Source organism: Asterias rubens, chromosome 4 (genome assembly GCF_902459465.1).
Source record: "Asterias rubens chromosome 4, eAstRub1.3, whole genome shotgun sequence".
Lineage (NCBI taxonomy): Eukaryota > Metazoa > Echinodermata > Asteroidea > Forcipulatida > Asteriidae > Asterias > Asterias rubens.
In genome coordinates, this window is record NC_047065.1 from 14,789,632 (window position 1) to 14,814,505 (window position 24,874).

The 24,874-nt window shown below is 40.9% G+C and overlaps 1 protein-coding gene across 2 annotated transcripts; it reads left to right on the forward strand.

Moving 5' to 3' along the window:
* The first annotated feature begins 20 nt into the window (after positions 1-20).
* On the forward strand, positions 21-24,246 carry LOC117288829 (enhancer of mRNA-decapping protein 4-like). 2 transcript variants are annotated; one of them, XM_033769682.1, is made up of 25 exons: positions 21-68; positions 2,578-2,635; positions 3,409-3,439; positions 3,842-3,909; positions 4,862-4,973; positions 6,211-6,310; positions 6,842-7,025; positions 7,526-7,688; positions 8,571-8,675; positions 9,020-9,216; positions 9,794-9,983; positions 10,912-11,086; positions 12,106-12,199; positions 12,867-12,964; positions 13,663-14,515; positions 14,758-14,976; positions 16,013-16,160; positions 16,414-16,609; positions 17,255-17,410; positions 17,881-17,996; positions 18,547-18,712; positions 19,662-19,848; positions 20,442-20,658; positions 21,928-22,091; positions 22,608-24,246. In XM_033769682.1, the coding sequence occupies exons 2-25, from the start codon at positions 2,616-2,618 to the stop codon at positions 22,789-22,791; spliced, it is 4,143 nt and encodes a 1,380-aa protein (XP_033625573.1). In that variant the 5' UTR covers positions 21-68; positions 2,578-2,615; the 3' UTR covers positions 22,792-24,246. The 2 variants fall into 2 exon arrangements, with proteins under 2 accessions (XP_033625573.1, XP_033625572.1); XM_033769681.1 differs by lacking the exon at positions 21-68 and adding an exon at positions 215-404.
* Positions 24,247-24,874: the final 628 nt, after the last annotated feature.

The window sequence follows — 24,874 nt, forward strand, 5'->3', positions numbered from 1 at the left end:
ATCGAAAAAATTGTTTTTCTTACATTTTTAGATAATCAAACGAGAACATCAGAGCAAATTTGCACAAGGTGGGTATTTCATTGTAAAAAATTGTGTTATACTACAATTTTTAAGGAAATTTTCAAATCGTCTTGGGTTTTCAATTCAAGTGCTTGCTTGTTGCTGGCTGTCATGCGCAGTATCATTTTTACACATGCTGGCTTCCTATGCGGTGGACGAAAAGTGGAGAGAGTTTTAGTTTCGGCGTAAATTTTGCTTAACATTTCCCCCAAATTAAGTATACATGGAGCGCTCTTTCAATAGTTCCAGTGGTTCGTTGGGCGGGAACCATCAACATGAACACGGTGATGCCTCCCAAATATTAAAAGACCTTTTAAATGTGGGGAAATCTTCCCCGAAACAAGGTAGGCCTAAAAATTAATTTTGTTTGAGTTTACATTCATTCACATTGTGCAATGTGTGTTTTGTGTTGGGAAGCTCTGTTCATTTCAATACGTAGGCTAGGCCTGTCATGTCACTCAGCTCTCTATCTCTCTCACACAGCACTTCTTCTATTCTACAGTCAAATTACACTGCACAGGAAAAGGCTGGACTTTCTCATTAACTCTGGTCACTTTACCTCAGACAAGATTTTTATTTGCTGTATTTTAATAATAATTTTATAATAATAGTTGTGAAAGTTCTGTTATTTATTCAAACTCTTTGATTTTTTTTTGATATTACATTTTTGAGTGACCATCTTAATTTAGCCTCTATTTACTGAAGTTTTAGCATAATTGACAGATCACAGACAAGTGTTTTTCAGTTTGAATTTTGATTTGATTTTATTAAAAGAAAGTTTATGTTTTTTTGTTTTTTTTCCTAACTCCGATGAGTGGTGTAAAAGACCACAAGATTTGCTGCCCAGGTGACAAAAACCTGATCCTGATGCCTCTTAAAAAAATTATTTATAAATAAAGTTTAAAAAAACAATTTCATATATATCCTGCCACCATTTTTTATTGGAAAGGTTTCCGTATGGTATGGCGCCATCACTTTTTTTCGATATGAAATAATATACACTGTAGTATCTAATTTACCTCAATGAGATATCCCTTTTTTTAGTACGAGTGAAAAAGCGGTTGGTGGTACCATACGGAAAGTTATCCTTTTTATTTAGTATGAAATAAATAAAGGAATAAAAGTGTAGTGACGAGTTCTTACACGGCCGTTTAAAGCCGGCAGGGTCGAATTGCCGTGTGATAAAGCGCATGGCAACGACCCTGCAAGGTTTTAAACGGACGTTTAAGAACGAGTCACTAGTCTTTTATTCTCATTCATAAATGCCCTTTTATTTTAAAAACTTTGTGAAGAGTCTGTTGCGCGTAGGTTGTGTGTACGCGCGCACACTGAAAATAGATAACGCACGCGCGCTTAGAAGTAGATTACGCGCTGTGACTAATAGCTATGAATTGCGTTCAGCGTGATAATCTTGCGCCAGTTATAAACACTGGTCATTATCAACCGTTTAAACAACCCCACGTGACGCGCTCTCCACCAATAGGAATAGCGAAACTGTCTGGGGTATTTATGAATTAGTATTTAAATTTACTTAGATGAGGTATTCCTTTTGGTTGAATTAGTGAAAAGTGGTTGCAGGATATGGAAATCTTTCCTGTTGTCTAAGTTCTACCTTCAGGGACAGTATGAGTAATGGGCCTTAAGCTTTTAAATTAAGGACCCCCCCCCCCCCATTTTGGGCATCTGTAACACATATCATTTGTTTTAAAGATGGTTAAAAACACACTGTACATTTACATTCACAAAACAAGTGCATCTTTTTTGGTGAACTACATGCAAAAGAAATCCACCCACCAAATCAAATTTCTTACTCAAAATCCTGTTTTAATGTCAACAAAGCATACTCAATGCTAGAAGAACCCCTATGGTCGGACCTACCAAATGCCAGGCAGACAACACGTTACCTGACATTTAAGAAGAATGCTGCCCTCTAGCTATAAAGGGTAAAAAATGTCTGCTGGTAGACAGAAAACCCTTCAGGGAGACTAAGAAACTTTTCTCTGAGGTAAAAGTTAGGCCTTCAGAGCACGTTTCCAAGCATTCTTGTGCATCAGACTAAAATTAAGATTGCATTTATATGTTTCAAAACTGAGTGGTTTGTGTAATTTATACACTGTTACTTTATTGTTGTAAGGGCAAGATAGTTTTCCCTTCTACCAGCTGTGGAGTAACCAAACATCTTTATTTGGGGGGGGGGGGGGCAAGTAGTTTGAAACGACAGGGTGAACTTAATATATCATCATCTCATGTGGGGGGGGGGGCAAGATGGGGCAAAGGTTCTGGGGGCATGGGGAATGGTGCCCCCTTTTGGTTACATCACTGTGTCTACCAGGGAAATAAAACATTGGCATTGAGCATTTTAAAGTGAACAAAAAACAAGGGCCTGGGAAGCAATGGCCTCTGTTGCCTGTGTGACACATCAGCCCTGAATTGGATTGTTTTTTTTAGTTTTTTTTAATGTTTTTGTTATTGTGCTCTTTCCTAAATAAATGCTAGCTCAATGTTTTGTCTTTACAGCCTATAGTTCAACTGACAGTGCAGTAACCCATCACAGCATGGACAGGAATGCTGGAAAGTAAGTTATACTGATTTTTTTATATATATTTGTTTTATTCACTCTTTAAAATCATGCAAAAAATAGTTAATGGCCTGACGTTTCGACCCTAGCAGAGTCTTTCTCGAAGGCTAAATGACAACACAACAAACATGAACAGGTAACTAAGTGAAACATAAGTGCTTATGTTTCACTTAGTTACCTGTTCATGTTTGTTGTGTGATGTGTCAAAGCTTGAGGCGAAGCTGGAGTGTCCTCTTCAGGGCACATGCCTGACTACATGTACACTGGGGTGTTGTGGCCGAGCGGATAAGAGCACCGAATTCAGGCTCTGGTGGCAAAGGTGATTCTGTTCGAATCCCGGTCGTGACACTTATGTCCCTGAGCAAGACACTTCACTGTAATTGCTTCTCTCCACCCAGGGGTAATGGGTACCTGTGAGGGCAGAGTTGGTTCTTGTGATGGATTAGCCTTGATTGCGCTACATATTTGGCGGCACAGGCTGTATACTCCCTATGGAGCTGAGATGGTTTAAGGAATGATTTAAGGCCCAGTGCCCAGGGGTAATAATGTTGAGGCACCATGAGCGTCACTGCGTGACAGACCTGAGCGCTATATAAGAAGCCACTATATTATTTATTATTGAGTTATTACTAATATGTTAAATTCTCTTGGAACAGTAACAACATTAAGTCCTAACACTAGGGTGTTGGGACAAGTTTAATCGTGAATCAAAATAGTGTGTCCATTTATTTGTTGTGTTCATTTATTCATTCAATTTCCTCTTGTCACAGGATGTCTGGCGCCCAGGTTGGACAACCTCAGGTAGGAAACAACCTTTTTTCAAACATGAAGTTTGATGTTTTGCGATTTTTGAAACGTGTACGTCAGTGGACACATGAAAATATATCAATGTGAAACTTTTTGGTATTTCCCTTCTGATTTGAAACTGTGCCAAAATTCCACTCCCTACAAAGCTAGCTACTCACACTTTTGACTCAGACTGGCCAGTAGCTTTACACACTCTCTCTGGCTTTACCGTTGGAATGAAGTGAACACAACCAGACATGATCAGTGATGCATAGTGTAAATTGTTTTGGCTGGTGAAACAGTGGGCTCCAAAGGATTTGAAACAGTACACACAAGTTTGGTTTCTCGGCAGGTGTCCAATTGGCCGCTATGGGTGCGACTAACACTATTTTGAAAATTTTCCCATTATTTCTTCAGGACATTGACCCGGATGGCACCGAGGTTGGAGCCCCAAGAAGTCTAGAGAGTAAAGTCAGACAGACTATGTGAGTTATTTCATTTTAAGAAAGACAGCCACTTACTGCTGCTGATGGGTGCCAGAATTTCAGTCACAAATGCTAAAATTGTCAGTCAGGAAAAATTTGACATTTCTGTGGATAAGAGGCTTTCTGTGAAACTATTTCATCTGAAATGCCCCTATTTTATTATCAATAACAATATGTCAACAAATTTCAACTCCGCGATAACTATGCAATAACTACACGATAACTTCTACACACAAACACACACAAAAGTGTTAACACCTGCAATCGTGGACCCTCCTTTGTTCAACTCTTTGTGATAGCAACCATGGACCACAATGATTTCCTTTGTGATAGCAACCGTGGACCTATTGTTACTTTTGTTATAGGTCCCCGGTTTGAATGTGGATACCTACCCACACACACCAAAAAATTAACTCGCACAAAAATTGCATTTAAGCAACTATTTGGGATTCAAATTTCCATGGTGTCCATTTGTATCCACTGACATTCTTGATGAAAGGAAATTCGACAGAAGACAATATAAAACTATCACAGATGACTTTTGTCATGTCTTTATATTAATTTGGGGGGGCTAATCATCCTTACTCGCAGCTAAGAGCTGAATTGCGAAGGACGCGGCTACAACGTGTTCGAGACGCAGGCATGCAATGGCGCATTCAGCTGCCAGCCACATCAACCCATTATGACCACGGAGCACAGCCATTATTTATTAATTATTTGGACTATAAATCAGCATTAGATTGACAAAACAACAATCAAAGACCCTACCTTTACTTCACTGTTGGGTGCTCAGCATATGGAAGATTTTAAGGCATCTTGGCGGATGCACTTGTGAGGGTTTGTTTGATATTTTGAGGAATTTTTAGAGACAAACCTCAATGGTTAATTGACCCTTTACAAATAGCTGATACCACCTTTGAATACTAACTGACACCATTGACTGATCTCTTAGTGCGCTTGAAGGAGATGACAACAAAGGCTCAGTGGCAGTGTATGGCCGCGACGTCAGTGTCATACCAAGTGACGCCTCCAAGAGGGACAGCTCTGCACCAGGAAGTAATAAGGTGAGTGTGGGGGTACAATCTTGACCCGAATCAACACCAAAACCTTCAAAAACAATATCAACTGCAAGGGCAGAGATGGTTCTTGTGATTGGTTTAGCCAATAGTGATGGGCAAATAGTGAAATTTTGGTATTCGGATACCGCTGGCCAACTATCCGAAATACACTGGATATTCGAATTGTTTTTGCCGCTCGAGGGCGCTGTTGAATGAATGAGATCTTATGGGCGGATTGATATTAGTTTTAGACAGTGTCACTCGGTTCATTCATAAAAATAACTGGATCTAATTTAAAGATGGCGATTTGCTTTTTCCTTTTGATCTTTTGATCGTGATTGACTCTACGTGAAGAAAAACTTTCGTAATCTTTGAACAAATTACGTCAGAAATGTCATTGTTTTAACTCTTCACGGAGGTGAGCATAGTTAAATACTTAATTTATGCTGTTTTATGCTGTCTTAATAGAAGTTTCATAAGGATTCAGACAAAACATTCCTATCGGTTGACGTCCGCGGATATTCGGATATTAAAGAATATCCGGTTACTTGGTTGTAATTACAGAACTATCCGGTTTATAAATAGGTATTCGCGCCCATTGCGGAAATCGGGTTAAGAAAAAAAAGGCATTCGTGGTTACGGATAGGAAAACCTATTCGCCATTGACCAGATATTTGAATAATTCGCCCAGGCCTATTAGCCAAGTAGCGCATATATTGCGCACAGGCTGTATATTCCCCAGGGAGCTGAGATGGTTTAAGGAAAGATTTAAGGCGCAGTGACCCGGGGTAGTAATGTCGGAAGCGCGTTGAGACACCCCTCGGGCGTGAAAAGCGCTATATTATTAATATTATTATTATGGTTGATTATGTTGGACTGAGGACCGCACTAGTAAACTGAATTGTGCTATGCATGGGATCAATCGTACCGTCATAATCAGAGACCAGCTGTTTGGTACTGACTTACCATATGGTGTTGGATTGTGTTTTAGTAAGGAAGGAACTTAGTAAATCACCATACACAGTTCCTGGTCAACCCTCCTGCTGTTTTACCATTTAATGTATAATCCGTTGTGGTTTTGTACGATAGATGCTAAATGCCATCCTGAAGTACGATATCATGTGGTGCTTTACCATCTGAGCTATCTACATTGCGTATAATATTTTGAATGTATTTTATTCATCATTCGTTAAAATTATAAAATTTCAGCCAATACTTTTGAATAATGGTTTGTCATGTTTAGGTCAAGATCACACCAGTAGTGAAGTACGATTGGGAGCATAAGTACTACATTGGAGATCTGGTGGCTGTCAACCAATCCTACCTGGTCTACGTCCTCAAGAGTAAGTACACCTTATCAGGGCTCGACACTAACACTAAACTGTAGGGCCTAGAGGCCAATGGTTTTAGCTTTGGGCCAGTAAACTCACAAATGGACAAGTGTGATGGTAGTTCAAACAGTAAACTCAGAAATGGACAAGTTTGATAGTGGCTCAAAATTACCACTGGAAAGTGGATCCAGAGGCCATTTAATTTAGCTATGGGAAAGTCAACTCACAAACGGACAGGTCCGATGATGGCTCAAAACTAACACTGGACTGTCAGGCCTCAAGGCCAGTGATTTTAGCTTTGGGGCAGTAAACTCATGAATGGACAAATCCAATGATGGTTTGAAACTAACACTAGACCGCAGCACTATGAAATTGGGCCCTAGTTTGCGCTAGTTTTTTGCTGGAAAGTACAGACCAGATTTGTTCGTTCTACAAAGAAGGAAGTAAATTTTGTTTCTGCTAGTTAAAACTACATTTGCAATTTTGATATTTACTGATGTTTTAGAACATGTTTTTCTTTCATTTTCACCCCGACTCAATCAGTCCAGAGTGGGTATGGCCTCCGCATCCTGGACAGACGCACATCTGTGAGGGCGCTTTTGAAGGGCTTTGACTTCATCATCACCGACGTGGCCTTTGCCCACCATCAGTCAAACACACTCGGATGCATCGACAGGATAGGCAACATCACCGTGTGGAACATTTGTGAAGCAGATGGAAATATTATGTATCTTTTTTGCATCTTTGTACAGTTGATTAACCCTCCTACTGTATGACCATTTAGTCATATCCACTGTGGTTATGAATAAGTGAATAAAGCAGTAAGGGATGAGGTGGTCAATGGCTGTTTAAACCGGCAGGGTTTTGGCCATGCGATTATCGCACAGCTACATGAACAACCCTGCAAGGTTTCCATGGGCCGTTTAAGATGAGTCACCACTATTTTAATCTCATTCATAAATATCCTTTGTTAAAAATATCTTAAAACCTTAAAAAATTGAGAACAAGTCTGACAGTTAAGCCTCAGGTCACCTCATCTCTGTGATGAATTTTTATCCATGTTGAGCGCTAAGTAGCTCCTCGTACAAGTTTAGAACCTACCGACTTTAATTTGCACTAATGTTGCAAGGTCACAGCTTCAAGTCCCATTCCAGTTGACTTTTCTTTCCTTCACCCCTCAAATTAAGTCATTTTTCTTGAACCCTTCCTTGACTACACCTCACATAGGCCCACTCCCAAGCTAAAAATTATCCGGCCAGGAAACACCCAACCCAGTGACTATCACCGCCTTGTATGGTGCCCGTACCTCCCTGATGACCCCTCGAACAGCGAGAGCAGTTCCTTCACGGAAGAAAACAGTCGCCTCCTGGCCGTCACTCATAACGAAAAGGTAGGAGCTAAATTTGAAGATAGAAACACATGTAATAATAAAACCGGAGTCTTATACAGTGATTGTATTTACCAATAAGGCACTTGAACAAATAGAAACATTGAATAATAATAATTGGTTCTTGTATAGCACATATATCCTGGCAGCTACATCAAGGTAATGTAAAACATTAGTATCGCTGTTCATCAGGCAAATTTTTAGACCATTTCTTTAATTTTCTCAACTCCCTTGGTAGCATACAGATTCTTAAATGAGGCCTGAGTGGGTTCATCCAACACACTACTGTCTCACCCCTCGCCGGTTCATATTTATACGCCTGGGTTAAGACGAGCATTCATATGGTTAAGTGCCTTGGTTAAGGACACAAGGGTCAAGAATAGGATTCGAAACCCACACTCTGCTGTTCAGAAACACTAGAGCTTGGGTCCTGGGACAAACCTCAAGTGATCTTTTTACATACAATACACAACATCTACAACTTTATGTCTTATCAGAAGGACAAAGCAGTTGTAGCTTTGTGTCTTGTTCATGGACACTAGTGCCACTCTTTGGACTTGAACCAATACTTTGCTGCTATGAAACATAAGAGCTTGAGTCCATTGTGCTTTGAGGCCGAGTCACACTGCAGGGATAACAATAACGATCATGACGCAAAGATAACGCATTCTATTGGTTGAATGAGCGTGTGCGTTTTCTGCGCTAAGCAATTCAACCAATAGAATGCGTTATCTTTGATCGTGATTGTTATTGTTTTGGTTATCGCTGCAGTGTGACTAAGCCTCAGTTACAAAGTCTTGCTATGCCCGTGAATTTTACAGAATAATATTTTGTCTGAATTATGATTTGACAACTTTGTTGTTTATTTATTTTCATTTTGAACAGGCGGAGTTCTGGGATCTTGATGTGGTAGTGGAGCTATTTGGGAATGTCGTGGAATCTGCCAGTATCACTGAAGGAGTCATTAGAGTGACGAATGGACACACAAAGGTGAGATTTCATCAACAAGTCACTGAAAAATAAAGTGTTATTAAACAAAATTAAATTTTCAAACCTTCCTACTCCTTTAAGTAAAGTGGAGAATGCTGATCATAAGGGGACAAAAATGAAAAGCAAATTCTCAAAGGCTCTAAAGCTTGGCTGACAAAGTATCATGGTTGCGTTGCGAACAAACAGGTCTTTGGCTTACGGAACTTAAGGGTAAAGCCAAACTGACATGGTCAAGGCTTGTCTATTTGCTCTGCGTTTTTGCAACTTTTGTTAACATTGTTTCACCATACAATATTACACTGTTAAAAATTTATGTCATCATTTTATTTTTATATTTTGAGCAGCCGATCACAGATCTGTCCGTCGCCCCAGACGGTCAGGTCCTTGCGACGGCCAGTGAGGACGGCACGGTGAAATTCTGGCAGATGGATATGGCAATGCCAGACACAGCGCCATCGCAGCTTCACCGATTCGTCCCCCACGATGGCAAGCCTCTTTCGGCGTTGATCTTTTGCGACAATCACAAGTACCAGGATCCTGAGTGAGTTGGCGCTTTGTTTATTTCTTCTTCTTTCGAGGTGTTTTGTCAGGGGCAGACATTTGCTGACCATTTTCTTGATGAGGGATCCAGGGACTCATTTTTAAATTGCAGACATTAGGGCAGACATTGCTAACATTGTTATTTTCTTTAATAAAATTTTGCCTGGAATGTCATAAGAAATAACATGAAACAGACAATTTAGTTTTGTATTTAGAAATTGTGATATTAGGTTAGCATACTACATTTGGAAATTGTGTATACAGATATGACGTTTACTTTAACCTCTTTATATGAATGGAAGTAGGTCAAACCTGCTATGGACATTTTGGTACAAGCCGCTTGTGGCTGCTATGGTCTCTAAAGAGTTAAAACCACAGCGTATGGTATTAGAGGGTCAGATAGTAGGAGGGTTGACTATGTATGGTGTACATGCATTCACCATGTGATATAGTATCACAAACTGGCACAGTTCATCTATCATTCAAAACCGCAGTGTATGTTATTAAAAGGGCAGGCGTTAGGAGAGTTAAACCCCTTTTATTCCGATTCACAACTCTTGCAATTTGTTTGTATCCAGTCTCCCGTTCTGGCGATTCCTGATCACCGGGGCCAACTCCAACCAGGAGTTGATGATGTGGTGCACAGTCTCCTGGACCTGCCTGCAGAAGATTAGCTTCTCCCAGCCCAGCCTCATCCCCGAACCATTCCTCAAGATCAAGCTGGATCTATCGGCAAGCTTTCTCATGGTGACTGATATCACTAGAAAGGTGAGAGCTTTGAACACGCCTCTCTCTCCCCCAGAGATACATCTGGTCCACAGGATAGGGAACATTATTATTTGTTTTATTTATCTATTTTTTATTTATTTTTTTCGGTTTAAAATCACAAAACATGGCCGGTAATATCAAAAAGTAAAACAACAAAAAACCAGGTGTAAAATAGTCTGTTTTAAAAAATAAACAGCTGCACAAATTTATAGGATCCTGGACAAAGATTGGATGGTGGATTTTCTCTATCTGTCTGTTCTACAGAGTGGTGGAATGGACCCCACTCAAAGTGTTTTCTCTGAGATAATTAAGTGTGCTGTCACTTCTGAGAGGGGAAAGCATTTTTCTAAATGTTGTGGATTCCAACAGTTTTTCACCATTTAACAAAAGCAAAGCACCCCCGAACAAAGATGTTGACAAAATAGGGACATAGAGCTAGATAGCTCAGTTGGTAGGGCGCCGGCATGTTAATCCGGAGGTCGTTGGTTCGAATCCCACTCTAGTCAATTCTTTGTTCAACCCCAAAAGTAAAGCATTTCTACTTTTAAGATAGGGAAGATACAAAATTGCTAGGATTAATCTCGAGTTAGGACGAATAACCCGTCCTAACTTAGGATGGGTTCATTGCGTCCTACGTCTTCGGATAGGGAACTGAACTCGTCCTAAGTCCTAAGATTAATCCTAAGTCAGGAAGAGTTTGGTGAAATCGACAGCTGGTAGCCTATTATGATACGACTTAAGATCAACCTAAGCCCTTTGTTAAAATTGACTCCAGGACTCACACCCACACACTGCTGATCAAAGCCTTGAGCCCTTTGCCCTTGACTCTTGGCCAATGCACGCCACCAATCTTCTAGAGCATAATAAGTAGAATTTAGACATTTCCTGCATGGATGTAGACTCATCTTACTATTGTCCTTTGGATCAGGTGCTGTACGTTCTTCAAGTTCACCAGGACCATAGCGAAGGCCGAGCCCACATAAGCTCCATCTCGGAGTTCCTCTTGACCCAGCCCACCCTGAGCTTTGCCATCGTAGATGCCGGCAAGTGTCGCCTCAAGACCCTCGTGGAGGAAGGAGAAGAAGGCGATGACCTAAACTCAGGTACGTCCTTACACTGCCTTAGGTCACCGTGGTCCAGTGGTTAGACTGCAGGGGTGGATTTCACAAAGAGTTAACACTATATATTTGGTGTGCGGTAACACCATGTGTGTATCTACTTGCCAGGTAGAGTTTGCTCTTAGAGAACTGTCTTTGTATATTCTACTACCGCGGAGTAGATTTATTGGATGTTCGGGAGACTTCTCAGTTATGCAAAGAACTGTCCTGCTTTTTAACAACTACCCGGGCAGAAGGTATAGAAAATTGGCTGGGACTACTACTTTAGCTTATAGGTTAATGATTATCTGTACTACTGCGGAGTCGATTCTTGAATTGGTCTTAATGGTTCGACTTGCTTGCTCTAGTCATCGTCAGTCTTTCATCCTACTGATGGGACGTAAAACTGTTGGTCTCGTGTGATGTGTAACGCACATAAAAAACCCAGTACACTTGTCGAAAAGCGAAGGGGTTAGCCCCGGTATTCCTGGTTTGATTGGCAGCATATGGCACCACTGCACCTTGTGAATATTTACATGGTACTTTAAAGGAAAAGGTCTCATTAAAATGTAGCTCCACAAACCTTGCAGGACAAAATACTGAGCACTTTGATACGCCCCTAGGGGTGTGGTATAGGAACCTAGTACTAATCCTAAGTTTTGACTATCTTTGTGAACTCGACCCCATGACTTGCAATCACAAGGTTGTTGGTTCAAAATCCTACCAAGCTTATCGCTGATTTCACAATGACTGGAATAAGTATTTTTGTCTTGTTACTGAACAAAGATGTCTAATTATAGCTGTAGTGAATCAAGTGTTTGTTAAAGTGGGGTGTCGTGGCCAAGCGAATAAGAGCATCAAACTCAAGCTCTTGTGTTTCTGATCAGCAGAGTGTGAGTTCGAATCCCTGTCCTGACACTTGTGTCCTTGAGCAAGACACTTAAACATAAGCTCCTCTTCACCCAACCGTTATTTATATTATTATTATTGCCCATATTGTAAAAGCAACAATTCATCTCTTTTAGGTGATATGATGGAATTATTGCGAGATGGCAGTGCCGATACAATCCAGAGCAGAAACACTGGTGTGATCGTCAAAATGTTCTGCATCAATTCACGGTAAGGAAGTAGCATTTGATACTGTGCATGGTGGAAGTGGAGTTGCTTTTCGGTAACATTATTCACATGAATATCTCTCTATGTAGTAACAATTAATCATCCAATACAATAATATAATAATAATGGGCATTTTGTAGAACGCCTTGTCTGTCAGAAAGACACTCATGGCGGCGCCTAGAAATTCTGCTAATGACAGTACTTAAAGGGTATATGCATAACATTGCTAAGAGTAAAAAATATATTAGTTCAGGGATTTGCACACAACGTACATGGTGTAAAGATTGCCATGGTGGGAAACTCCCTTTGAGAAATATTATTTTGAGAAATGAGTAAAAAAACAGAATAGTTTCGGTCTTGCATGTCCGAGGTTCAATGTTTGAAAATAGTGAAAACATTTAAGAGTGTTTCTACTTTTTTCTTGTGAACGGTTTGTTACTTCATGTATGTATTTGCTTACATCAAGTTTGGATACGGTACCGATGTTACACTTGTGCTTAAAAAGCCAAGACTGAAGTGTGTTTTCAAGTTAGTTTTGAAGCTGGAGAGAGTGTCTACCTGTCTACGGTTCAGTGGATGAGCATTCCAAAAAGATGGTCCAGAGAATTGAACATGAGAAGAAGATGTAGATTTTAAATCCGTATCGTGGTTTCATTTTTCACTATTTCAGATCAGTGCAGGATCTTCAGGTGCGTTTTAAGCCTAGCTCGTCCGTGGAGCAGGACAACATGGCAGGGTCTGTTAGCTCAGCATCAATAGATGACTATGGTAAGCAAATCTTTCAAGATGTCTGTTTTGAAATCTTGGATTAAGTCTCACCTCCCCCCCCCTCCCCCCTCCCCCCCCCCCCCCCAAAAAAAGGGTGAGATTGTGTATGGCTCAGTAACAGCAGCTAGCCTCCAATCCGGTCCTAACCACGCAGTGAAGACTGGCTCCTCACACTGCATAATTAAAGGGAAGGTGTTCATGTGGTAATCGCTCTTCAAATTAACGGCAATAAAATACTTACTTGGCTAGCAGTACAGCAGCTGTCGTATTTTGAGAATCATTTCACTTTGTAGTAATGTGGTTATGGAAAAAAATATAAGTTCAATCTCTCAATTTTTGAATCGGAGAATCGTTACTGTTGGTTATATGTCTCTCAGATTGTGTATTCCAACTACAGATTATTTTTACTGCGTGAACTTAACCACTCCAGATTGTGTATTCCAACTACAGATTATTCTTACTGCGTGAACTTAACCACTCCAGATTGTGTATTCCAACTACAGATTATTCTTACTGCGTGAACTTAACCACTCCAGATTGTGTATTCCAACTACAGATTATTCTTACTGCGTGAACTTAACCACTCCAGATTTTCAGCGGTGTGTCTAACACCCTGATATGGCTTGAGGAAAATTGTTATCGTGAGTTATAACTTTTGTACAATTAATTTATGTCGCATCTGCTTTTTGTACATGTAGCTCTGCAAGATGGTCTCTCAGACATGAGCATGAACACAACGGACCACTCGGTCAGGACGGACATTGACGGCAACAGCACAGGCCACCACTCCAGCAACATGACGAGTTCCTTCACCTCGGAGTCCACCAATCACTCCAATTCTCATCCTTACCTGATGACCCCAGACGCCATCATGTCCAGCAGTGCGAAGACTCTCGCCGAACACCTCCGGGAGAGCAACTCCACCAACAGCAGCTTCACCCAGATATCAGGTATGAACGCCTCGGTCGACGAGCTATTAAGCTCCATGAACTCCTCCGACCACACTCGCGTCATCACCCCGGACAGCCCAGTGACCCTCACCCCGGGGTCCAGTCTCCCCGCCACGCCCAGTTCGCCAAAGAAGCCCGAACCTCTCGCAATCACCCCGGTCTCTGAAGACAAACCGAGGAAAGGGGCCTACAACTCTGACGACGAAGGCCCTAAGTCACCGCCCCCAACCCCCACCGACTTGGGAATGCCAGCACTGATCCCCGAGTCGAATGCGAGCACGGAAGACTTGGCGGAGCTCTTGGAGAACTCCCGCCTGAAGGAGAAGAGGGTGTCAGACTCCAGTGCGGAGGTTGCTCAGATCTTGCAATCGCACCTTGACAATCAGCAGGAGGAGACTGAGCAGGATGTTGAGGAGGACGAAGACGGAGACCCCATTCCCGTCGTGAGGGATGCTCTGCCTGTCAGCCCCCGAGATGAGACAGAAGCGGTGCAAGAGATGGATGAGGAGGCCGGTAGAATGATAGTTAACGAGCTCGCTGATGAGGGCGACACACATGGTAGAGAAGTCGTTGTGATTGGACCCAAGCAGGAAGAAAATGGGTGAGTGCCTTTAAAATTCTTGATGGACTGGCCTATGTTTTTTTGTAAAAAGTGAGTTACCTGAAGGGCAAGTCCAAGAAAGAGATGTTTTTTCAGATTTTTCCTCCTGGACTTAAGTTTTTGTGCTGGTGGTTGGTGTTCATGAAGGAGACTAGCATTCATCACCTTTGGTCTTCTTATTAAGTGAACTAAAATACTTAAAATAAGGACTTAATTTTCCATACCTTTTGTTTAATTTTCAGAGCATTTGATAGCAATGACGCCACACATGGTGATGACATGACAACCCCCACCCCTGGGGAGGGGGCAACGGTTGCAGCCTCTCACTCTGGGGACGGGGCAACGGTTGCAGCCTCTTACTCTGGGGACGATGGTCGAGAGCAGTCAGCAGGTGGCGTTGTGGCACCAGTAGCACAGCAGCTGCTGGATGTACAAGACCAGGAATCACGCAGTGAGCAAAGGTATGTCGGTAAATTGGAGTTTTTCCCGGTTCTTGGCTTGGGGTCTGGCTTGGAGTCTGGCTTGGGCTGGGGCTTCGGCTATGGCTTTGGCTCTTGCTTAGGCATGGGCTCGTGTTTGAGCACTGGTTTGGGCACTGGCTCTGGCTTGGTCTCTGGCTTAGGCTCTGGCTTGGGCTCTGGCTTGGGCTCTGGCTTGGGCTCTGGCTTGGGCTCTGGCTTGGGCTCTGGCTTGGGCTCTGGCTTGGGCTCTGGCTTGGGCTCTGGCTTTGGCTCTTGCTTAGGCATGGGCTCGTGTTTGGGCACTGGTTTGGGCACTGGCTTGGGCTCTGGCTTGGGCTCTGGCTTGGGCTCTGGCTTGGGCTGGGGCTTGGGCTATGGCTTTGGCTCTTGCTTAGGCATGGGCTCGTGTTTGGGCACTGGTTTGGGCACTGGCTTGGGCTCTGGCTTGGGGTCTGGCTAAGGCTCTGGCTTGGGCTCTGGCTTGGGCTTTGGCTCTGGCTCTGGCTTTGGCTCTGGCTTTGGCTCTGGATTGTTCTTGGGCTTGGACTCTGGCTTGGTTCAACTTCAGTTTTGATGGCCGAGTCATTGGAATGTTGGTTCAAATCCTGGTCAGGACACTGATGTCACAAGGCAGTTCACATATCTGTAGTTGCTCTTCATCGTTCAGAAATAAACAGGGTTTGCCATTAACATTTTTAGTGACAGGCCAGCAGGACCAGTTTCTTATCATTCACTATTCCATCAGCTTGTGTCACTAGTCCATACTACAAAATGAAATAGGGATGCTTTCTAACACTGAACTAACCAGCCAGACCCAGAGAGACTTCTGACTTTCCTCGTGTGTTTTAACTTGCAGTTAAACTACCTGGGAGGGTAAAGATGGTTGATGTAAATTATTAGGATTCTGTGCACCCTTTTTGCTGTGGGTGCTGCTTACTAGTTGAAATGGTTTCAGAAATGCTTATTATGCAATGAGACACAGCAGTTTAAAAACTAATTGTAAAAGCCTAAAATTATCACTTTGTTCTGTCATCAGTTCGGACGTTGAGCCGGCAGACTCCACTTCTCCATCGGGGGAGAGGAGCAAGACACGAAAGCAGCGACGAGACAAATTCAGCCGAGCCTCCCCAAGACCCCGGAAAACTCTGGCTGGAGATGGAGAGGGCAGATCAGATATTCCAGAAGTACGTCTACTCTAATTCTTTAGGGATGTTATTTTCTCTGTTTTTAATCGGAAATCCGTTTGGGCTTTTTGTTTTTTATATTGTTTAACCAATTTTATAATTAAGATCAAATTCATAAAAACATGAAGATGAAATCAAATAGCATACCCCAGATTGCAGATAACCCCCTGCTCTCCCGAGATTTGCCTAGTCATGAAGTAAGCACTGCGCTTTTCAGTGTGCCTTATCTTGATTCATTTTGTTTGGTGTTCAGATCAACAACACTCTGCAGCAGGTGTTGGGCCTGCTGCAGTCGCAGCAGCAGGAGATGAAGCAGATGCGTCAAGACATCATCAAGTCGCAGCAGGCCAACAGCATCATACAGTCCATGAGGTCACGCATTGACAGGCTGGATAAGACAGTGTGCACCAAGATTGAGTCCACCATGGCTAAGCAGTCCGAGCAGGAACGTATCCTCTTAAAATAACCCCTAACCCCCCTTACAGATTAATAACTCTTATTTTATAAATAAATTGGTTGGAAGTGTTTTGTTTTGCCCATTTCCTGTCTCCGACTTGTTTAGTTATTATTAATTTGAATCAATAGAGAGAGACTTACTACAAAACTTGTGCTAAACTGAATCCAAAACCTTGCAATGATGTCATGCTTTTTATTATGTCTTTCTGGAAACAAAACCAATGGCTGAGCGGTTAAGAGCAACAAACTCAAGCTTTGGTGTTTCTTATTGGCAGAGTATGGTTTCAAGTCCCGGTCTTGCCACTTCTGTCTTTAAGCAAGATATTTAACAATTATTGCTTCATCCTGTTGATGGGACGTAAAGCCATATAGGTCCTGTGTGTTGTCAACTATTAACGCAGTTAAGAGAAGGGGCTCCCCCCTGTGTGTCTGGCAGTGCATCTATCTTCAATCATGATTTGAAGGCTGCACCCAAAAGAAATGTGACAAGCACTGGAACTCACAACTGAAGAACAAAACCCCAAACCTGTCTTTTTTTAAGTACACTCTGGGTTTTTTAAATGAATGTTTGACTTTGTAGGTTGCAACATAAATTCAAGTCTTTGTATGCTCCTTAGCGATGAGTTTCACTCCCGCAGGTCAGAGGTTGACTACAGCTTTGCAGGAGAGGCAGTCCATGGACAAACAAAAGCAGGAACGTCTCCTGGAGTGTGTGTCCCAAAATGTGAACAAATCGATCACGAGCCGTCTGGACAAGACGGTACGCTCAGAGATTGATAGCAAAGTCGTACCAGGTAAGAAATCGGGTCAACCTTTTTTTTTTCTTTTTTTTTTCTATAAATAAAAATAATAACAACAATTTCTTATATAGCGCATTTCTAAATAAACCATATCAATGCGCTTTACATTAGTCCCCTGGTCATTGGGCCAATGACATCCCTTTAATCTTTTTCAGCTCCCTATGGGGGAGTATACAGCCCCCGAGCTGCCGTGGCGCTCCAAAGGCATTTGCATTCACAATATAAACCTCTACCCTCGCAGAATCTATAAAAGGTAGACCTTTCTTTTGCAATGTCACAGCCCAAGTTTTTGCCAACTGAGGTTGGAAAACTATGGAAAGCCATAAATGCAAAGCAAAAACAGATAGCTACAGTTAGTAACAATGTTTAACACGAATGTATAATTTTGTCTATAAATTAACATTACTTTAACACAAAACAATCTATGACCATACCTTTAAAATTTATGATTTAATTTTTTACAGAGATACAGAAACTCATCAACCCCATGAGTGAGCAGCTGAGTACCATCGTCGCTCAGAAGCTGACGGCAACCGATCAACTGATGACCGAGAACATCGGCAAGTTGGTCAAGTCAAAGGTAGATTAGCTTTTCTTATTGTCACGTGTGTTTGAAACTTGTGACTTGTGCGCAGTTTCGAATACTGTATTCTTCGGCATAAAGGCAACAGCTTATGCATTGAATTTTGCCCTCAAAAAGTTTTTCTGCAGATTATACACCAGGCAGCTCATTCACACATGTGTTAATACAATGCGACCTATACGATGATGGGGCTTACACAATGATGCGGCTTACACTATAATGTGGCTTACACTATGATGTGGGCTTATATGATGATGCGGCTTATATGGTGGAGCGGCAAAGACAATGTTGCGGCTTACACAATGCAGCTTATACAATGACTGGGCTTATACGATGATGCGACTTGTATGATGATGCGGCTTACACGATGCAGCTTATATAATGATATGGCTTATACACTTTGGTGCCACTTACACGGTGGTTCAGGGAACACATTGACACCAGAATCTTACGCTACCTATTTTGGTGGACTGTGGCTTATATACCAAAGATTACGGTATACATGGTCTTACACTTACAGTGATTTCTATTGTTGCTTGCCCCCCAGGGAGTAACTGAAGCTATAGGCCAATCAGCAGCAACTGCCCTGTCATCTACAGTCAAATCAACATACAGGGATGCCTTCCAGAGGAATGTCATCCCGGCCTTTGATAACTCATGTCAGTCTCTCTTCCAGCAAGTCAATGCTGCCTTCGATGCAGGAACCAGGCAATGTAAGTAGTGCATAGACCATCACATGACCATGGGTGGATTTCACAAAGAGTTCAGAGAGTTAAGACTAGTCTTAACCCAAGTTAGAGAAAAGATACTCGTCCTAAGTTAGGATTAGAGAGAGTCCTAAAGAGTCCTAATTTAGGACTAGTCCTAAATTAGGACTATCTTTGTTAAATTGACCCCTGGCCCATCACTCGGAGTTCTCCCTTAAAGCCATTATACACTTTCGGTAAACAGTATTGTCCAAGTCCCACACTTCGTGTATCACAACTTCATCGGAGTTTCGCCGTGTCATGCGTTTCGCCGTGTCATGTGTTTAAAATAAATCCGTAATTCTCGCTATCGAGAATTGATATTGTTTTAATGTTTTCTCAAAAAGTATAGCATTTCATGGAATAATATTTCAAGGCAAGTCTTTCACCATAACCTTCTGTAAACCCTGTAAATTATTTGTAAATTTGTGAACTTTTTTTTTCTTTTTTTCTGTACCGAAAATGTATAATGGCTTTAAAGGTATTGAACACTATTGGTAATTACTCAAGATAATTATTAGCATAAAACCTTACTTGGTAACGGGTAATGGGGAGAGGTTAATAGTATAAAACATTGTGAGAAACGGCTCCCTCTGAATTGACATAGTTTTCGAGAAAGAAGTAGTTTTCCACGAATTTCCAGACCTCAGAATAGATTTTGAGGTCTTGAAATCAAGCATCTGAAAGCACACAACATCGTGTGCCAAGGGTGTTTGTTTTTTTCTTTAATTATTATTTTGCAACTTCAACAACCAATTGAGCTCAAATTTCCACAGGTTTGTTATTGTATGCATAGTTGAGATACACCAAGTGAGAAGACTGGTCTTTGACATTTACCAATAGTGTCCAGTGTCTTTAACATGATCAGTTGGTGGAAGAGAGTTGAAGCATGCTATTCTCATTGTATCTCTTGTAGACACTCATCAGTTGGAGGCGCACCTCGGAAAGCTACGACAGAAGGAGAAGGAATCCAAGGACCCTATCATAGCTGAGCTCATGACCCTCGTACAGTCCTTCCAGGCAAACACAGAGACCCTCAAGACGGGTATCCTCAGCAGTGTGCACTCTGAGATTGACAAACAGCTCCAGAAATCCAACAAAAGGTACTGACATTTCACTATTGATCTTTTTCGGCATTTGGAGCTCGTATATGCCATGGTGTCACCCCTGTGTGCCATCATTGTTTTCTGGGAATCTTGCAATTTCTCAAGAAGATTTTCAGGTGAGGGGGGTATATTTCTGCATAGATTAGAAAGAGTGTGTTGAGAACAAGAACACTAGAAGGAGAATCCACCCTTCCACTTGTCGGCATGGTATACTTTCTGTTTTTGAGAAACAATGAGCCTTCAACCACAACAAAACAGCACTTAAACTTACCTGCAAGAAAGTAACAAAGTACATGAAGTAGCTCTCAAGTCTACCTACATCTCGTCACAATCTTGCCATTTTGCCAATTTTGTTATCCTGGTGTATGTACTGATAATTATTGGTACGTTTATAAAACCTACAGAACCACAATTCTTAAATGAACCATACTTGATCAATCATACCTTAGAGGAAAGCACGATTCCTAAATGGTGCTCCAGCCAAAATCAATGTCAGTCTCTCAACAACCCTATATTTTTCACCCGTATTTTCCGCCCCAAAAAGTATTATAAGTTCTTTTAAAGATGCATTCATTTTTACTCCTTTGCAGAATGGAAGAGGAGCTCCTGAGCAAAGTCCAGAAACTTTTGAAAGATGAGCTACGGTCAGCCTTACGGGATCACCAGAGCACTGTGGAGAGTAGCATTGCGGCCGTGGTTCGATCACAGGCCCCTACCCCAGTCCCTCAGGGACCCGACATCAGACAGATTCAGAGTCAGATTACACAGTACTTGCAGCAGGGACACATCGTGCCAGCTTTCCAGACTGTAAGTCACTCACACGGCCCGAAGAATAACACTTTGAGAAACGCTTACGCAGTTTTTTTTAGTTAGTCTGTAAAGGCATTGGGCACTATTAGCAATTACTTAAATGATTATCAGTAAAAAAACTTCACTTGGTAACAAGTAATGGGGAGCTGTTGATAGTATAAAACATTGTGAGAAAAGGCTCCCTCTGAAGTAACGTAGTTTTCGAGAAAGAAGTAATTTTTCTACAAATTTGATTTCGAGACCTCAGAACTAGATTTTGAGGTCTCGAAATCAAGCATCTGAAAGCACACAACTTCTTGTGACAAGGGTGTTTTTTCTTCCATTATTATCTCGCAACTTCGATGACCGATTGAGTTCATATTTTCACAGGTTTGTTATTTTATGCATATGTTGAGATACACCAAGTGAGAAGACTGTTCTTTGACAATTACCAAAGGTGTCCAGTGTCTTTATGTGCTACTACTACCTTCCTTGTTTTATCTATCAGACTAACACAGCTATTTTTTTAAAATATCCTCTCAACTTAACTTAGCTTTCAAAGCTCAAACATGTCAATCTCCTGCTTATTTATCTGAGCTTGTTCACCATTATTCCCCTACTTGGACTTTACGTTCATCTCAACAGTCTTTGCTTACCACAACTACAAGAGCTTTGTCCATTTGTTATGGTCAAAGATCATTTTCTTGCGTTGCTCCATTTTTTTGGAATAGTCTTCCCGTGCATATTCGCCAGGCTAGTTCTTTACACTGTTTTAAGTCTCTGTTAAAAAGTATTTTCTTTTTTAAAGCTGCTTATTTGTAATCTGCTTACTTGTATTGTATCTTTCACTCATTGTATATTTTGTTGTTCTCTTTATGTGCTTATAGGCTTTTCATTAAGCACTTTACAAATGTCATTATTATTATTATTGAGAACTCACTCCGCGATAGTGCAGTTGATAACGATCCTATAAGCTAAAGTAGTAGTCCCAGCCAATTTTCTATACCTTCTGCCCGGGTAGTTGTTAAAGAGCAGGACAGTTCTTTTCAGAACTGAGAAGTCTCCTGAACAATGAATCTACTCCGCGGTAGTAGAATATAGCAAGACAGTTCTGTAAATAACAAACTTTACCTGGCAAGTAGATACATGCAGGGAGTTACCGCAAACCAAATATATATATATATTGATACCTCACCATGCAATACCTCAAATCACAATTATTATTGTTGTTTTTGATAAAAATGAAACTCCAGGCCTGATGATTGTGTGCTCTTTTTTCTTCTACAGGCCCTTAGCGCAGCAGATCTCCGTGCTGTAATCTTTGTGTGCAATGCCGTCAAGCCCGATGACCTGTTTGGAACTGAACGCTGCCCTCTGGACCAGCCGGTCCTGCTTTCATTGATCCAGCAACTATCACATGACCTTGGCAATACCACTCTGCTCAAACTCCAGTAAGTAATCAGCCACTCGTGTTATTCTACTCATTTTCAATCCGATTTCCAGTTTTTTTCTTCCACCTTTTTCCCCTCAGAATTTCAGTATGATTGTTGATAAATAATTGTAATTTAATAATAATAACATGAATATTTATAATGTGCTTGTATTTATCACAAAAGATATTAATGGCGCAGTAAATCTGAAATTGAAATAAATTAACTCATACATGTAGCAACTACCTGAGAGAAAACAGAACAATACTTCATTGGTTTTAAGCTTTAACAGAGTAAACAACAATGTTCAGAGAGTTTCATTAAAACTACTTGCTGAAGATATTTTGCAATTTTTGTTTACGTTTAAAAAATTCTCTTCGACCAGTTATATTGACAAAGTTGGGAGACTTTAACTAGATAGGGCTAGATAGGGATAGATAGCTCAGTTGGTTGGTCGGCATCAGGTTGCTGGTTACAATTTTTCTTTGATCGGCCCCCAAATTATTTCATATTTAACAATCTTTTTTCTTCAACCAGGTATATTGAAGAGGCCCTCGTTGTCCTGGCCGACGAGAAGGCGGCGACCCAGTACCACGAACACTTACCCATTGTCATCAACGAGCTCTGTAATCAGATCTCCACCTTCCTCCAGCAGAACGCCTCCAACACCAACGCCAAGAAAATGAAACGCTTACTCATGCTCGCTCAATCTCTCAAGTAGAGAGACTGTAGTCGATTGTTAAGGTTTTTCTCAACTTATATATAAGGACGTTAACGCGACTGGCCCTTCCGTGGCAAAACAGCCTAACTCAAAAAAGTGACATTTTCAGAAAAGCAAGTACAATGATAAAGCTGTTCTGCCGTGAAACGTGATGAAAGTGTTTTAAAAAAGCCGGGACAGGACATACATAGTATGCCTTTGAAACTCATGCTTGCTCAATCTCTGAAATTTAGAGAATTAGTCAATTTGTGAAGTTTTGTTGGTCATTTTATATATAAGGACAGTAACGCAGCCGACCCTTCCACGGCAAATTAGCCTAACAGAAAAAAAAATGACATTTTGAGAAAAGCAAGTACAAAAGTAAGCTGTTTTACCGTCCAATGAGTTAAAGTGTATGCCATGGAAGGATGGAACGGGTACACAGAATGGTATTCTAGAATGTCTGAAAATCAACAGACAATGCTGAAAAAAAAATTATTTTTAAATAATGTCCAACTTGAAGCATGCAGACATTATTGTTAATTATCAGAGACCAGAATCAGCAATTTGACATTTGCATGAAATAAAAAACCTGTGGAAGTTTCAGCTCAAAAAGTCATCAGAGTCAAGTGGAAATTTGTTTTCATTGTTTTTAAACGGAGGCTTTTGGACTCGCAAAATCAAAACTTTGTATTCTACTCATTTCTTAAAAATGAGCATTTCAAGCGCAAATAATTCATAATTATTTGGTGACCATCATTATACAATTTGCAAACTTGTAAACTTTTTTCCCCCGTTTTTCCCCCCAATGTTTTACACAACCTTCAAGTAAACTAAACAACAGCAAAATGTGTATCCTTGAATCTCTCAAAATGGAATCTGATGGAACGCCCCTTTTCCTTCTCAAGAGTTATTTATGCACCAAAACACCTACAATGTTTTGTTAGTAAGTGAGTTGTGATTAAAAGAAAACAACCCCCCAAAAAGCTAAATTTGCCTTTAGAATTTCATCAACCAGTAAAGCACATGGTCCGCCATTTTAATTGTCCCAGTTTTTTCTGAGTGTCAAATATCATGCCTGTGTTTAACCAAACAAAATTTGGTATCACTCATTACATCTTTGTGTACATCATTTGGATATTACAAAATGGAAAGTTTTTCTTGTTCTTTAATTAGAAAACAAATAGTAAATTTTTAACTTTATACTATTGGTTTCCTGAAAATGGATTGTAGTCAATTATCTATTTAGGTTGATTTTTTTTTATTCATGTTTAAATGAATCAAACAGCGACCAGATTTCACTGCACTGCTGTGGTTCCATTCTGTACTTAGCATTCTCTGCAATGAACAAAACAGCACTTTCAGTGACATAACCAGAAAAAAAGGAAGATTATGTTTTCTCATATTAAGTTTTCCTCTTATTCTACTTGGAATACATTGTCCAAACTGTATAAATGTCTCATGTTTCATTTTAAAGATGAGTATGTCCACGTTTCATTCTTGACAATATATTGTTTCTTTGGCTGCATCTCTGTTTTAAGTTTTACAGTTTTGTATTGTTCTCATTTTAAACCCCCAAATTGTGGCGTTAATTTGGATTTTACAAATATCATTTAGTGGTGTCATGAAAGAAGGGCTTTTCACTCCTGTATAAATACTACAGTGCAGGGGAAGATTCCTTGGCCCAATGTCATGAAGCATGTAAGCATAAAAACTTGCTAAGCGCAGACAAATCCTGCTTAACAGAAACTGGTTACCAGCCAAAATTCCATAAATTGTACATTGTTGCAACTAGTGCCCCATTTATTTCTTTGCTTAGCAGAGATATTTCCTAAGCAGTCTGAGCTCTTAGAAGAGAAAAGAGCAAAAAGAAAATGGTAATTCTAATATAGTTGTTCTTAGAAATATTGAGCCGCAACAAATGAAGTACGGTAATTAAAAACACCATATCCTATAAGAGTCTTGGTTTTTCCATCTGTAGGCCTCTTGCACATTACAAGCTGCAACAGCGCCCTAACTAAAGTCGAAAGAAGATTCATCATTGGCAGACCCCTGTTTTGTTTTGTTTTAAGACAGGCACTGGGATTACAGCCCCAGTGATTTC